General features: G+C 39.5%; 1 protein-coding gene across 1 annotated transcript; it reads left to right on the top strand.

Annotated features, from left to right (window-relative positions):
- The first annotated feature begins 288 nt into the window (after positions 1 to 288).
- Positions 289 to 15,063, top strand: LOC131772241 (uncharacterized). Its single transcript, XM_059088130.2, has 8 exons — positions 289 to 313; positions 737 to 1,096; positions 1,818 to 2,094; positions 2,247 to 2,304; positions 12,523 to 12,661; positions 13,356 to 14,051; positions 14,369 to 14,495; positions 15,012 to 15,063. The coding sequence occupies exons 1-8, from the start codon at positions 289 to 291 to the stop codon at positions 15,061 to 15,063; spliced, it is 1,734 nt and encodes a 577-aa protein (XP_058944113.2).
- Positions 15,064 to 17,014: the final 1,951 nt, after the last annotated feature.

The following is a 17,014-nucleotide window of genomic DNA, read 5'->3' as shown; positions in this document are numbered from 1 at the left end:
CTGGATGCGAAGGAAACATCACAAGTTACCTGTCTCAAAATATTCATAACTAGCCTTGGGTACTAAAATAGTGCAATCTGTGAACTCAGCCCAACGAGTACACTAAGGGTTCCTTCTGGACGACCAGTTCGTAAGTTATGCGTAACACATGCTTTTATCTGTACCTTACAGGAGTTTGTGGGAAATGTTAATGGCAACGGAGTGGTGAAGCAAACTTTTTTACCTCCATTCAAAGCACATTTAGTAAAGTTCAACGCCAGAGAATGCAACACAGCAACTAGTTGTTGCATGAGGGTGGAGATTTATATATCAGGTAAGGATATTTCATTGAGGAAGTTGTTGAGGTTAGAGGTTGTCTTTTGTTGATGTGCTCCATTTTCTTTTGGAGTCTGTTCACAAAATTTATAATGATAAAGATCATTAAAAAGCTACCCTTAGGGAAAACTCTATTCTGGAAACATTTCCATGCAGTGGAGGTATTATTGTTTCCGAATGAATTTAAAGCTATATTCAAGTTACATTCAAGTTATATTCACTCCTTGAAAACCTCTGTCGACGGGATACTTTTTACTGGCAAGAATTTCTCATTGAAAGTCCTCCTGCATAAAATTTCAGTCCACACTCACTCAGAGGCCGAACTACAACACCCATAATTGATATTCAACGCTACAGAGACCGCAGACCGCATAGAGACTGAACATTAAAAACCTTGTTCCCCTTTTTGTTTCTTGTCCAGCGCGGTGTCCTTCTGGTTGGGAATATTTCCAGGGTTCCTGTTACTGGTTTTCGGATCATTCACAACCACAGTCTCACGCTGTAAACACTTGTCGTGTGCGAGGCGCTGACTTACCCAAAGTGACGTCGATAGAAGAGAACAACTTCCTAAAGAAAAGTGGTTACAGTTGGTGGCTGGATTTACGACGGGATTCCACGCACAAGAGCATATTTAGATGGAGTGATGGTTCCTTGGCCGACTTTACAAACTGGAAATCGGGTGATCATAGTGACAATAGCAAAGAATGTGTGGAGCAAGAAGACACTGGAGAATGGAACACTGTGCTGTGCACTACAAATCGTAAAATTGCTTGCAAAAAGGGTACCTCTGTTATATCTATGACTTTTTAATTTGCATGCATCTAAAAATTTACAAAAGGCATTATAGTGGCAATGTCAACTTTACCGAATACATTTAATGTGCACGAATATCGACAAGGTTTAAACCAACATTTCACAAAAGTCCTTAACCCTTCCAAAGCCAATATCACATTAATAAGCCTCCTTACTGTCTGCCATACAATTCTTACGTTAATTTGCAGAATTTACTATTGTGTCAACTAATAATCCACTAATTGAGATTTTTCTTTGCTCCCATTACTTGTCTGCCTGATATTGTGTTGATGCTGTAAGGAGAAATTCTGTTTAAGGGTTAAGGTGGGCAGTTTTCAAGGGATCACCGAAGTCTTCCATAATCACGTTCCAGCGTACGGCTAAACTCGACACCAGCTCCCTGCGCTCGACCATAACGCTCGATCTGCATAGAGTATAATCTTTAAGTGAAACTCAGATTATCCTCTTTGTCAAGTGTTCTTGACTCAAAGATTCTACACATTTTTGTTCTCTTATCCGATGTATTATGCAGTGTAATCATTTTTCACAACGTTAAGGGATTTAAAGTCCTCCATTCAAACACGGGCTCTGTTTGGTATGGCCACAGTTCAATTAAAAAGATATCGAGGGTCTAATTTCAGGCTGCCTAAATTTTTCTACTATGGAATACTATTTCCAAACATGATTTGCTATGTTTTTTTTCCGAGCAGAAAATATAGACGTCATTTTGGCAACAGGCACTGTTAGCAAACGCAGCGCTGGAATTGTCTTTGGCTTTCAAGAGTTTACACAAACATATCATCTGTCGGTATCCGCGGGCCCTCACATTTGGGAAGCTAGACTTCCAGACTACCCTCTGGGATGGGTACACGTGGGTATCACGTGGAGTAATCAATGGGGATTGCGCTTCTATCAGAATGGCGTTCTCACAGTCGAGTCAACCAGTCCCGCACGACTTCTTTACGCAACTGAGAGTACCTTCCCACGGTTTTATATCGGAAGGGAGTCAACTACTTTTTTAAAGAGAACACATAATCTGCAGATTTCCGACCTAAGAATCTGGGAGTCGGTCATTCCACCAGAAAAAATGGAAGACATGCAAGCATGCTCAGGTAATTAGAAGCGAATTTAAAATTCAGGATATCAAATGTATCAGAAATCATGTACTTAATATATGGTTTAATTGTTTTACCCACGGCTGAGAGTCACATTGAATTGTAGAAGTTTTCTAGTTTCGCGTGCGTTTTCCGCACGCAAGACAGGCGTAACCAATTCGATTGCCTAGTACAAACTTCTACCGCGCGTTGTTTAGCAAAATCACGGAAGCCTTTGGCAAAGGCAAGAAAACAACACAAAGCCTGAAAGAGGCAGAAAACGGTAAATGACAAAATGTCAGCATCACTTTTCTTGCCTTCCGCGGTAATTATCTCTGATGTTTTTTTTAGGAAGATAAGTTTGGTTTTATCAACTGAACCGATAACGTACATTGGCCACCGCAAAGAGTTTCAAAGTTGACGTTTCGGGCGTGATGGAGGGCTAATGCTCGAAACGTCAGCTTTGAAACTCTTAACGGAGGCCAAGTTACATTATCAACTCAGTTGATGAAACCAAATTATCTTGTTGTACTCTTCCACCGACGCAGCACCACAGTTTCTTTACAAACTAACCGCCTCTATTCGGATGTTTGTTATTTCGTAAATTTAGCAATTGGATAACAGCTGACATTACCACTAACATGCCAACTAAAATCCTCAGATTTTGAGCTTAAAATTGGTAAGCTGATTATATAGCGCGTTTTTTTTTCCCCGCTGAAACCTTTAAGATGGTGTCAGGAACACTTGTGTACATACATCGTTATACAACTCAACTTTAAAATTCAGTGGGCTTAGAAACCTTTCATTTCGCGAAATATTTAATGAAACAGAAATGCGCTATGTTAATACACGACCACAAAGCTTTACGATATTTACATTTCTTACTTTAAAAAACAGGATTAGTAAATGAGGGACAGGTCACCATTTATTAATTATTTATTTATTATTTATTCATAAGAGGAGGCAGGGAAAGATATGCTGAAAAGATTACAATTTCTATAAGCCGACCCCCCCAAACCCCTCCCCCCCAGGCCATGATGTAATTAGCAGGTGACCCCTTCTTCTGTATTCAATATTAAGGTGATGACTCCCTTGTCACCTCAGACCTCCTCTCACATGCCTCGTAATTTTCAAAATTTAAGTCATATACAACTATAAGATAATTACTTTGCGTGACACCCACCTTGGGTAATGGAGAACTCTTAAAATGTACCTCAGTCTTCTGACCCCCTAAATTTCTTTATATAAGTTTAGCCCCCCCTCTTGCCAATCTGAAATAGCCTTGACCCTCCCCCCCTTCTTTTTTCTCCCTTTTTTACTTAAATAATGACCGGTCCCTAAAGGTTGTACTCTGAACTAACAATTGGTTTGCAATCCATCCTCCATTTTACTATTGGCATCAGAAACTAGGAAGCTTTCCCTCCCTGAACGCAAAACTGTTATGATTAAAGTTAAAATGCAAATGTAAGAGGTGAACGTTTCCTCTAACACTGATACAGTCAATATCACAATTATTACAGTAAGTAAAATATTCCAGTCAAAAATCATGAATGATCCAAGCTCTAACATTTCTCTCTTAATAGCTCTTCCCTGGTACATGTGGAAAAATACTGGCAATTATGATTATCCATGGGAGCTAAAACGTGTTCCTCGGGAGAGTCCTGATGAGCAAAGGTTTGACGTAATACCCCAAGACACTAGTAAGTAAGGAAATGGTATCATAAACTGTCTCTTATTGGAGACAAAAACAACTCCAGAAACCATTTAATGTTCTTCGTCGCCAGAAAAATTCACTCCTCTTCGCGTGTTGAGATTTTTAAAGATTGTGTTGAATATTCAACCATGGACACGACCTTTAGGTAACTTAGTAACCAGGCTGCGCACTCCTGGCGCCCCTGAACTCAAATAAGAAGGCGGAAATCAAAGCACTCGTCTTACAAATACCAGCGAGATTGATAATCGCATTAAAATCTCTACCTGAAAAAAGTAGGCATCTGTGTCTAGCTCCTTATTGTTCAAAACGCCACGAGTTGAAAAAAGAGAAGGGAGGATTTATCTAAGATATATTTGCAATGGTAACAACCATGGAGGAACTCGAAACACATCAGAGAACAATTTACGAAAAATTAGGCTTCTCTGTAGAATCTCGAAACAGGCAGGGGAGGCGGGGAAGGGGGGAGGGGAGGTAGCATGGTGAGAAAAAAAAAGATGGATAAGGCAGAGGAGGCAACTGCGACGTTGGCTAGAAATCTGGTCTCTTCGTGCGAAAATATTTCGAAAATACATCCGACCAGGTATAAAACTTTGGATTAGAGAAATTCCATTCATGTATCTGCAAAATATTATCTCTCTCAATGTTATTTCTACAGAATACCACAACATGGGCTGTTTTAAAATAGGCTCCGGTTCACCGATACCAAGTCTGGAAGGTACAGACCCAATACTGACTGGCAACCACGTTTCTAGATTGGATGCTGTACAAAAATGTCTTCACGCCGCGCGCAGGAAAGGAAACAAAATGTTCGCTGTAGCGAGTGGAGGGAAATGTTTGTCCGCAGCAGTCGAGTATTCTGATGTCGAGAAAAGCTATACTGAGACATCCCACGGTTGCAAAAATGGCAAAGGAGCAACTAATTACATGAATATTTACATAGTTAAAGGTATGTGGGGCTAAGCTTGGCGCTTCGCGATTGGACGTTTGGGTTGGCTGTAATCTACTGCAAGGCCTGCTAACTATTAAAATGAATTGTTGCTTGAATCGATCGTTATTTATCGCCGATTATTGTCTTCTTTGAGGGAAAATGAAAGTTTAAATCTTTTCAAACGTGCTAAGGACTAAACAGCCATCTCGAATGAACTCTTTATGCTTTGGAAGTGTGTCGGTCAGTTGAAAATATCTCGAGTCACTAGGAATAGTAATCAATTTCTCAGGTCTGACGCACGGTAAAATATCATTATCATTTATTTAGCGTCGTCTACCCGGTGACCCCTAGTCCATAACTTTCATTAGGAACCTCGAGCTCAAATATTCAGAACGAAGTGTAATAGAAATGTATGATGCAGTCATTTTTCATACAACCATCGCATAACGAATAGCTTGAGAAACGAAAACAAAACATTATCTTTGTGGTAGGCAGTTCCCTACTCACAAATAACTCAAATGTTTTAGCTCAGATCACTCACAGCTATCAAAAGATAGTATTTGGCTTATAAAGCATTCAACTCTCCCAAGATTGTTTTGATGGGAAAGTCATTAAAATATATTCTGGTGAGACCTAACCTTTGAAAGCAGAAGATTAAAATCGCATGCGATGGGCAGGAGTCGTGTATGCCCGTTAGTAATTTTTAACCAAGCTATAATGGAACTATGACAAAGAACTTCAATTGAATATTCCTGGGCGAAGCTACCTTCAGCGAAGAGTTTTTTTCGTTTTCAGACAGTAACAACGCGGCTTTCAAGAAACCTACAGCCCAATCAGGCACAATTAAAGCTTCCTCCTTTGCAACAGATGGCAGTCATTACAATATAAACACAGAGAAATGCACTAAAACAACTTCACAGAAGGACCCATGGTGGCGAGTGGATTTGGAAAGAGAAGTTTTAGTTCACGATGTATATATCTACAAACACTCTTATGTATCAGAGAACTACTTGCTTCAGATAAGAGTAGGAAATCACGACAACCCCAATCTAAAGAAGAACTCACCGTGTGGGGGATCTTTTAGATTTAAACAGTTGCATTGGAAAAGAATTCGTTGCCCCTCGCCTCTGAAGGGAAGATTTGTTAGCATAACAAGGATTGTTGGTAATGGCATCTTGAAATTATGCGAAGTTGAAGTTCGAGAAGAAGGTAAGTTTCACCAACATTCATATCAAATTTGCAGTTTCCAAAATGTTTGACCAAATTTCAGTGAGACAAAACCACAAACATTTAAATTTGATTAAATGGTCAATAGTTTGTTACGCCAATAGCGTGAACAGTGGGAAAGCAGGTCTAAGAGGTAAGAAAAAGAAATATTCAGCCCTACAAGTTGTTTTTGTTTTCGGTTCGATGCAAGGATAAAAGAAAGGTGGAGATAAGATACTTCTTGGTAAGAAGGGGAATAGGTTGAAACGAAACAAACCTCTCTCGACGCGTTTCGTCGGATCTTTCCCGCTCTTTCTCGTGTTAAAAAAAGGTTGCTCCAGTTCAAGCCAATGCGCAGACGCAAGCTGTCTTGTGGTAAGAAAGGGAAGGAGCTAGGTCGAGAAGCACCAACCTCGGCCGCGGTTCTTCCGGATCTCATTACTCGCCTCATTTTTACTCGTATTTTCTTTTGAGAAAAACAAATTACTAAAAGTCCTGGAAAATAAGCATTTAAGATTAATTAGCGCAAAAGAAACGCTTTCAAAAATTAATTCTTGTCTGTCCTGCTTGCATGACTTAATGCAAAACATTGCTAATTAAATTGATATAATTTTGATACTTTTCTCTCTTATTGTTCAGCAACAGACTACGTGCAAGCAAGCATGTCCTACCCTCGTCAAAGAACGACTCTCTCAGCTCTTGAGAGTATTTATCTTGCGGGAACAGTGAATTGCTTGAGCTTTCATTACAACATGTCAGGAGAAAATGCTAGTAGACTGAATATTTTTACTGTCGACCAAGAGAACACGATATCTTTACGATGGCGACTTGTTGGTGATCAAGGAAACCAGTGGAAATTTGCTCAAGTTACCCTTAATGCAGTCCACGGTTTCAAGGTGATTAGTAGAATTTGTTGTCGTTGACAAAAATGATGATGGTGATAAGGATGATAATGGCGATAATGCTGATGCCATTAATGATTAGTAATGTGACAGAAACGGGTAATGACGACAAAGAGTAAAGTGACTATGGCGTAGGTTAAAACCACTATGACTCGTCATCCACTTCAAAGCGACCACCAAAATCCTCTGCATCGTTCCAATGTCTGAACGACACAACTTGCTTAAATGGGGAAGAGTTAAAGAGGAAATATGTTATTACTTTGGCACAAAAATTATTTGGATGGGTTACGTTTCTTCATTGTGAAAAAATAAAATGGAAAATTTGACTTAAAAGAATCATTCTTGGCTAAAAAGCTGAACGTTTGTGCGTACGTTTGTACGTACGTTTGTACGTATGTTTGTGCGCACGTTTGTACATGTCTTTCGACCTCTAGGAAATGATACCTACGTATCGTTAAATTTCAGTTCATCACACAGCAAACAAATGATGGCATAAGTTAAACTTATCAGCAATAAGGAGTTTATAAAAAAGTAAATGGTAATGCTTGTTGCTTCGATGCATTATTAAACATTATCTTTTTATTTATTGTCCTCATGACAGATCAAGTTTGAAGCTCTAAGTGATGGTGGGATCGGTGGGAAGATTGGGATTCGAAACATAAAAGCGGGATTGAACTCCAGCTGTACGTGCATTCCAACTGAAGCCTGCCCGAAGATCACAGGTGAAGTTGCATTGCCCCTGTGCATGCATGTACACGTGCCAAGCATCAGCAAGAATATTTACTTGGAATACAAATTCATGCCGTATTAAGCGCGTCACGCGGTTTTTTTAACAAACAATTCACGAGTGTTGTTGAATGGGACATGTTTGATAGCCAACCAGAGCGTTGACGCCAAATTGCGAGCATCAATGGCGACCACAGTAATTCCACACACGTGGCTAGTTTTGATTTGTTAGGAAATTTGGTTAAGCCATTCTATAGTGTCTTTTAAAGCAGGCTAACCAATAAAAAAGCCTCAATTTGAACTTTCCAATAACGTAGTTTCAATAATGATGAACATCATACGCAGAAGAAAAAAAGCTATAAAGCTGTCAAAGCATGACCTATGCGCTGTACCCTTGGGTGATCACACTCCTCGGGTCACAGCTAAATGAGACATGCCAAGTTGATAGTCTGCTTGATCAAACTTACTTTGTTCTTAGGATTCCACTCAGCCATGATCAGCCACGCTCCTAGTTACCAGGACATGTTAATGAAGTGGCTTTCCGAGGCAGGGTATGGAGAGAAGTACTGGGTTCCATGCTACAGAGCCCATGTCAATGGATGGCAAAAACTCGTCTTTCACCGAATGTGTGATAATAGAGGCCCCTCTGTCACTATAGCCAGGATAGATTCATTTGTGTTTGGGGGATTCTCTGATAAAAGCTGGAAAAGTGAGCAACAATTTATCAGCCATTTTGTATCTATGTTGGTAAACTAGGTTAAATTAACGTGGCATAACTGTACCTCTCTTTTTCATCATTCGCTTTGTATGTATAAAAGCTATCTCTCGTAATGCCATCGGCTCAGTTGAGTGCAAAGATTTCAAACGCATCAATCACGACTCCAACTTGCCCTCAAAAATTGTTCTATTTTGTCTTAATGGAGCACAGTTCTACTAAGTCCAAGCACACATAACAGTTGATTAGGGCTCGAGGCCAGGTGCGGAATTTTGTCAGAGGAACATTAGAATTGAACTCCTGAATTGAACTCCAGAATCTCAAAGCATTATATTTGGGTCAAAATATATTGGCACTCCATCAACAGATATTTTTTACATCATCTACTGACACTCGTTTTGTTCCAGGTTTCCATCCCTATAAAGTATTTCCGTCTAGCAACGCATTCCTCTTCAGCTTAAAACCTTTCAGCGATAAGCCAAAGAAGCTTGACGTGTTACTGGAAAAAAGACATCAAGCCTTACATATCCACAGATATAAAGGGCCGTGCTGGGGGGAGGAGAGACAAGAACTTTGTTTCAACGACCAGAATGTCGCAACGGGAATCATTATCGGTGGAGTATTTAACGTCAGTGGAATTACTGATGCAACTGTCAGTAAATATTTTACCGGACAAACGTCTTTCCAGGCTGATGATCTTCAGGTTTTTGTAATTGGAGGTAGGCAACAAAGCATCCGAATCGAATGCGTAACCGCTCCAGCTATGCCAGATAATTCTTCGGATAAAAATTAAGGCCTAACCAGTAACTACAAATCTAAGGAGGAGAATATGCTGCCTTTGCCATGCCATCTTCAAATGGGTACACATTCAAGTCTTTCCGGATAAGGAAAATAAACGCTGGGCCTCTTCTCCTGTAGCTTCTCTGTACTGGTTAGCAAGGGATATTTAAGGACCCACACACTTCTTGCGAAGACCATGTAACGTAACTCCCGGTGTTGTGATCTGGCCTGTGCTTTTTATATACAGGCCCCCACTTAACAGAGTTTTAAATCCCGTCCACACATCGCAGATAAATAAGTTGCCTGAGAATATCTTCATAAAATAAGATATAATCTCTTGCACGAGGCCATCTATTGCTGGACAAATTAGTTCTCGTTCTTACCTCTATGATCTGGGTAAAACCCCTATACAGCACCATTTAAAAGTAGAGGTCCTGTAATAGTTCTACGCCGTCAAGGAGATAGTGACATGAATATTTCATACTTGAAGGCAAGCATTAATTTCACAGCTTTTCTCTCTGCATACACACTCGTGGTAAAGTAAATCAACTCAATCTCAAATCAATTTACACGTAGATTCTTTATGCGATCCACCTTGTTGGGAAGGAGAAAGCTGTGATGAAATTGCAGGAAAATGCATTTGTGACCCGACCAGGAGAGAGGAAGAGATGTGCAGAAGGAAGCAAGGTGAACCGAATGGGTCATTCACAATCACACATAACTCTTTTTTTTTTCCTTTGACCAGTTTCGATCCTTCGTTTTCCATATTTTGTCACTTAAATTCCTGATCACTAGCGTAATGTTGTGGCCACAACATTTGTATAATTCCGAAAGCCCAAACGAACCACTAGGAAGTTTTTCAAGTATTTAACGTAAGATTTGCTTTTATCCTCCACCTCTGACACCTACTTGTATTATGCAATGGAAAGTAACGTAAGATTTGCTTTTATCCTCCTACTCCGACACCTGCTTGCATTATGCAATGGAAAACACGCAATCCAATATCCGAAGGTACTAAGCACCGATTACCAGGTCTTTTCAATTAGCGACAGAGTATAAAATGTGATATTTACCTAAAATTCAAATTTGCGATACAAAAGCTTTATATTATTTTTTCTGATATTAATAAATCAAAGAATGCAACATTTCTATCAGAATTCTCTTTCAGGGTGTTAAATGAAAAATAAAAGAGCAACTGTGCACCCCCAAAAAGGGAGTCTAGAACCACTGCATATGATTTTACGCCATAGCCTGTTATCTCATTAATGTTAGGTACATTATTTGCCATAAATGACTTTTATCGTTCACTTGTATTTGTGGTTCAATTATTTCTATTTCTGTTCCTCACTAGAGTTGCGACAACTAAGGGACAAGAGCTGCAAGGAACGATGGGAACATCAAAGGCCAATCAGCTGTTCAGGTCGATTATTTGCACGATACGACATCAGGCATACCGCTGACTCAGTGCGTAACTGGCGATGCTACTATGAAGATGCTCTAATCAGGGATAGAAGTCGATATGATACAATCAAGAGGTCAAATTGCTATCATACAGATAGCGAACTTGAAAGCTTCACAAGTGAAGGTGAATGTAAAGATATGAAATTATTGTTATAGTACTCAAACTGTATTATATGACTGATGCTTACAGATTCTGATCAATTACATAGTCAATACCGATGAATTTAAAGTAAAACCAATAACACGCCGAATTTCACCGTAAAAAGTTGACAAAAGTCCCTCGACGAGCCATGATTTATCATAAAAAATTTTAAAAAAGGATCAGAGTACTTAGAATTGCTACCCTCCCTAGTCTATATAGGATAGCATTGTGGCGTCGTATATCATATTCATCATTTAGGTTGTTGCTAGACCCTTGCAATCCTTACTGATATCACATAATTTCTTTCCAAAAGACTATTCTAAGAAAAAAATGAACTGAGCTCTGTCAAGTGACGACTCTATCTGTTAGAATTTTAGTAATGAAACCCATACCTGGCGCAGTCATGGACTTAGGCTTCTTGAACCTTACTGTAGGAAAGACGTCTTCAAATTTTCATTTTTACTTTTACATTTTGTAAGTGGTTGGTGTGTTGCCTAATCAGCTATTGCCGACCTAATTGAGATGTTGATGAAGGTAATGCGGTTATCACTGGTGTCTCGAAATGGAACTAAGTTCTGTATCACGATCCACCCGTTACAACTATTAACAATAATGCAAACAGATTAATTCACTATGTTCCGGTCGTTTGCAGATGCCGGTTGTCGTCCCCTGGGTATGGAGAGTGGAAGCATACTTGACTCGCAGATCACGGGCTCGTCTGAATACGCCCCTTCATCTCGTTACGGGGCTCCCAACGCACGGCTGAACAATGCTGCTAACGCGGGTGCCTGGGCGGCACGCAGTAATGATGTCAACCAGTGGTTGCAAATAGATTTTCTAGTTAAAACAACAGTAGCCAAAGTGGCCACTCAGGGAAGGAAAACCTACCCTCAATGGGTGAAGAGTTATTCCTTGTCTCATAGCTTGGATGGAACGAACTTCGAGGAACATAGAAAGTGCGGCACAAATGAGGTGAGCCCGACTGACGCAAAATCCAATATGTAAAGGGAAATATTTGAGTCAGGCATTGACCAACCGCCAAGTCATTTATACTGAAAATTTCCTTGTTTACTTTTTCGTTGTTATAATGGCCCAGGGTCATCGAGGCATATAAAAAAAGCATAAACGAACATGGCCGATATTAAACTTTCCCAACTGAGCATGCTTAGTCTAAAGGGACTTTAAAAACAATCGCGACGGCGATTGCGATGACAGGGTGACGATACAATAGATTTAATGATGTGAACAGTAGCTCAGCACGCACGTTTTGCAACTTTTTTCCTTTCCTTCCAAAACAAGAACTGAGATCGCATAACTTTGCAAATTCTGAGAACGGGACCACTAACGGCAATTTTTGGATCAATATCAGTATCTGGGCAACTGCCCACCTACCCCTCCCCTAACTCAACAACAGTTAATGTTAAAGTTGGGTTAGGGGAGGGGTAGGTGGGTAGTTGCCCAGATACTGATATTGATCCCAAATTTTCCTTGTATTATACTTCGAACCCTCCGCCCCATTCCCCTTTCATATTGAGGAGGACACTTAGCGTCGTTAGAGAAACTAATCACGTTCTACTACTCCTAAACTATCTAAGAGGAACCATTTTTTTAAAGTGATATTTTCCCAGGTTTCGTCGTCTAAACCTCTTTAATTCCATGCGACAACAACGTGTGACCAAAAGATATTCGTGACATCTTTTTTGTCCTTAAACTTTCAGTGAAACTAATCAATTGCATTGTTTGACAGATTTTTAACGCCAACTGGGATGAGAACACTGTTGTGTATAACACAATCAATCCAGTCATCTTTGCGCGTTACATCCGGGTTATGCCGAAGACTTGGAAGTCACACATATCCATGAGGGTGGAGTTTTATGATTGCGGCGGTAACTACATTTGATTCACTTTATACGAAATACTGTGGTGGATTCATCGATCCTTTGGAACTTATCCGTCCCCTTTTTTCATCTGACGAGCATAGCCATTTGGAACGAAAATATGCACGGATATTTATCAGCCGACATAATCCGTTGAAAGATGCAAACATTTTTCCGAGAGCTAAGCTCTGCAAAAAGAAAGGGCGGGGGCTGGGAAGATCAGATAGTGTCCGAGGGCAAATACACGATATCTTTACGCTAAATGGAAGCTTTCGTGTCTATCATCCCTCAAACATTTTTGAACGCGCGGGATTTATTATTACACTAATATGTCAGTATGTAGTTTTAGAAATACTCCCGCTGTTTTGTCTGAGCATCGTATCGGCATAAGGCGTATGCGAAAGAAGAAAACAACACAAACGAAATCATTATAGTGTTCTTTGTGTCAACAAAATAACCAAAAAAAATTGAAGTTTGGATGGTTTGGTACGCCATTTTGTTGCTCCGCTTTCCTTGCACCTCCCATTTCCTTAATATAGCAAAATGCCGGGGTAAGGGAATAATTAATAATCATGATAACAGCGAAACTTTGTTTATGTTAGACAGAAAAACTGATAAACGTATAAACCAAAATGTGTTGTTATAATGCGAAAAAGAAAGTTACGTAGTACCAAGGAGTTTGTCTTTGCAATTACCAATACAGGGTCTGAATATAACGTTTTCAAGGCAGATGAGTTGCTTTCACAAGCAGAGTACGTATGGACGTTTGACCACTTAAACGATATTAAAGACCTTCCGGGAAAAACTTGGGCTGAAAGGAGCGCCCTTTTACAATCAACCACTGGTGTGCGAGGCAGAGCTGTTTCAACTGCTGGCGGAGCTGGACCAATCAGATTACACGACGACTCAGAAAAATCATATCTCGTTTGGCCACTTAAGAGCGCGCAAGTAACGGTAGCTCTGTGGCTTCTGTACCATAGCAAAGTTTCCCCCGACTTCCAAACTTTCCTGGCTTCGGCAGAAGAAGTGTCAGGTGGAAGAGGGATTCATCTCTTCCAGATGGATGGGAGCAAGGAGGAACTGACATTTCGAGTGACGGTCGGAAATGGGCGATGTTTCGTAAAGTTTCATGCCCCTCAAGGAGTCTGGACTCATTGGGTATTCACATGGAAAAAAGTGAATAATAAACTGTCTGAGGACATGACTGTGTATCGTAATGGGAAAGCAGTTGATGATTTGCTTCAGAATACTTGTGAGGCTCGTAACTATCCGGAGATAACCAACTTTGACTTCACAATAGGTTCTCACACTTTACCGAAAGCGTCTTTTGATGACATCATTGTTTGGTTAAAATTGCTTTCCACGTTGGAGGTGGAAGAGTTGTTCAGTTACTACGAAGGTAAGGATGGTCTCAACTACTACATTTCCCTGTTATAAAGAGCCAAAAGTCTATCAAGGTAGTCGGTAGAACGTCAGAGCCAGTTTTTAAAAACTGACTTGTCAGCCCTTCTCGCAAAAAAGAAGTAAGGAAATCGTCGGATTGGGAAAGAGGTTAACGCAAATTTTCTAAATCACAGATTGTAAAGAGGCGTAACCAATGCAACTCTGGAGGACAAATGACTTTTAATCGCAATTTTTTCATCACTGATGCTCATGTGCAAAGTGCATTCCGCCCATAATGACTGTTTTCTGACGCTATTCTATGATCTTATATAGGCAGAGCCAATCTTCACGTGAATGTGAGTTTGGAATTGACTGATGAAGAATTTAACCTCGAGTATAGGAATATTACTTCTGAAATTTTCAAGTACACATCCACTTGGATAGAGAGTCAGGTAAGGAGGTATTTCAGTTAGCAAGACATGACTGTAAAACTCACAAAATCTGGAACAAAGAAGATATCCATCGATTTCGTGTACAGTAACCAGTTGTTTACTATCTTTCCGTAACCTTTTCACCCCTAGGGAGGTATCACTAGAAAATTTTGTTTTTATAAATTGAATTATTAATGTGAATTTGCCACCATAAAGAGAATCTAAAGGTGACGTTCAGAGCACGAGCTTTTCGTCAGAGCGAACTTTCTGCTGTTCGCCTGCCGCTCGCTCTGAGAGGAACCAACTACTGAACTAAGTTAACATTCTCAAATTATAGTCAATTGTCCCCAACGGTAGGCGTATCATTATTTTTTCAAAAATTTCTTAGTTTCTCTGTAAGAATTTGCCAGTAGACAATAAACCTAGAAACGAAGTAACCTGGAGTATAATCAATGGTATTTTCGCAATTTGAAACACATTACACGTGGAATGAATGCTCAGTATTGACTGATACACTTCATGTTTTCCTTTTTGCAGGTTATGAGCCTCCATCAGAACAATTCGTTGTTATCAGTGGATAACTTTGTGTTTTGGTAATAACTATCCGCCTATTACAAACATCTTAATTACCGTAGATAATTGAGAGAATGATGACAAAAGCTCTCTGTTTGGTGTGATAAAATTGCACAACGTAACATCTCATATCATATGGGCCGAGAGGCATTGCGGTCAATAATTATCCGACAATTTTTTTTAGCCAAATGAATAAAGGGGGTAAGTTTCTAAAGAAACCGTCTGTGGTGCTGCGGCGGTGGGAGAGTATAACGGGGTAATTTAGTATTATTAACTGAGTTGATAACGAAAATTGGCCAACGTAAAGAGTTTAAAAGCTGACGTTTCGAGCGTTAGCCCTTCGTCAGAGTGAGTTTAGCCAAAGCTATTTAAACAAGTTTCTCCTTCCGACGTATATAAAATCGAAGACTTTATTGCATTCAACTCTTGCACACCGCGTGTGTGTTCTCTGTGTGCTTTTGCATAATGTACCAGCTTACTTAAACATGCTTACATACAATATAACTTACAATAGGTGTTAATTATCACGTAGTAATATGTTACACTCCTCACCTGCTGTTCTTTACCAGCTTCTCGAACGACATTTTCCCTAAGTCTCTCTCGTTCTTTCTGGTTGTCGTCCGGCCATTGGGAGAACTATTCAATCAACCCCAAAAATCTCTTATTAATATTATCATCTCATGCCATACAAAAGAGACTTCAAAAGCATTGTATAACCATGAATTATGAATGAAGAGATCAACGGCTCTATGGGTAGTCATTCTAAGTTAGCATAACGATTGATTTACTTTTCTCGTTTAACAATTAAAATCATCTCTTTATTAAAACTCTTTTATTTTACAAAAACGTGGATACCTCCTGTCATTGACCATGCACAAAAGGTTATGGCAATCATGTACAAGATCACCCACAAAGCATTTGGGTCTCTTCGTTCATTTCCAGCGCTTTTTAATTGTCAAGGTTTTTACAATGTGGTATATAAAGGCTTTGCACCCAGGTAACACACTCCTTTGCGACCTAAGTTTTTCTCCTGTTTTCGTTTTAACTGATTTCTTAACCGTGAATGTTTTCTGTTTTTTTTGTGTTTTTTTTTGTTTTTTTCGTTTTTGCACCCTTCACCTCTTTGCAACTTACTTAAAGTAATTCTGTAAACTTTGTTTTCACTCCTGTTCCTCTTGTGATTACCCTTAAAGAAAGGGTACATCCCACCACCTTGATCAAGAGATAACATGATTTGTGATGCAATTTTCGCAGGAATGTCACCAACGTGGCGGCGAACTTTACTGTCAGATTCAAAGGAACTGAATACAGAGAGATAGAACCGCTCCAGACAAGCCTCGTGTCGCAAAGCATGTTGGGTAATCGACCCATAAGATTACTTTCCAACCTGACAGCTAATGACAGTAAGTCCGTCTCCTCTCTTTGTGACAACAAGTCGGCTTTAAGCAAACCTCGAGGTTTTTTGTCAATGCTGAAATCGAGAACAATCTGACATTTTCGGGTGAAGCAAGAAAATCGCGAGACCGAGAATGGAAATCATCGCAAACTAAGTTTCAGTTCTTGCAAAATTTAATTTGGAAGTTTAAACTCTATTCCAGAGTCTTAATCATGTAGTTTCACAAGACTGTTTAACTAGCAATGTTTTTACTTAGGATAATTAGCAAAGTACCAAATGAATAGCATAAATTATTAGCACGTACAGAGTAAAGAAAAGTGACTCCTATTCTCTGGCGGCTTTGATTCCCCCATCAATAGTCCGCTTCAGTTCGTTATTTAGCGAGCTTCAAGAAAACTTAGCTGTGATCAATCGGTATTACAATCTACTATTTCAGAATTTTTGTGAACTGTATTATGTATACTGTAACTGTAGAGAACACAGTTTCCTAGGATTCTCTTTGAGCTATAATAATAGTAATAATAGTAATAATAATAATAATAACAATATAATAATAATAATAATATAATAATAATAATA

This window comes from Pocillopora verrucosa, chromosome 13 (genome assembly GCF_036669915.1).
Source record: "Pocillopora verrucosa isolate sample1 chromosome 13, ASM3666991v2, whole genome shotgun sequence".
Lineage (NCBI taxonomy): Eukaryota > Metazoa > Cnidaria > Anthozoa > Scleractinia > Pocilloporidae > Pocillopora > Pocillopora verrucosa.
This window is presented reverse-complemented; position numbering and strand designations above follow the sequence as displayed.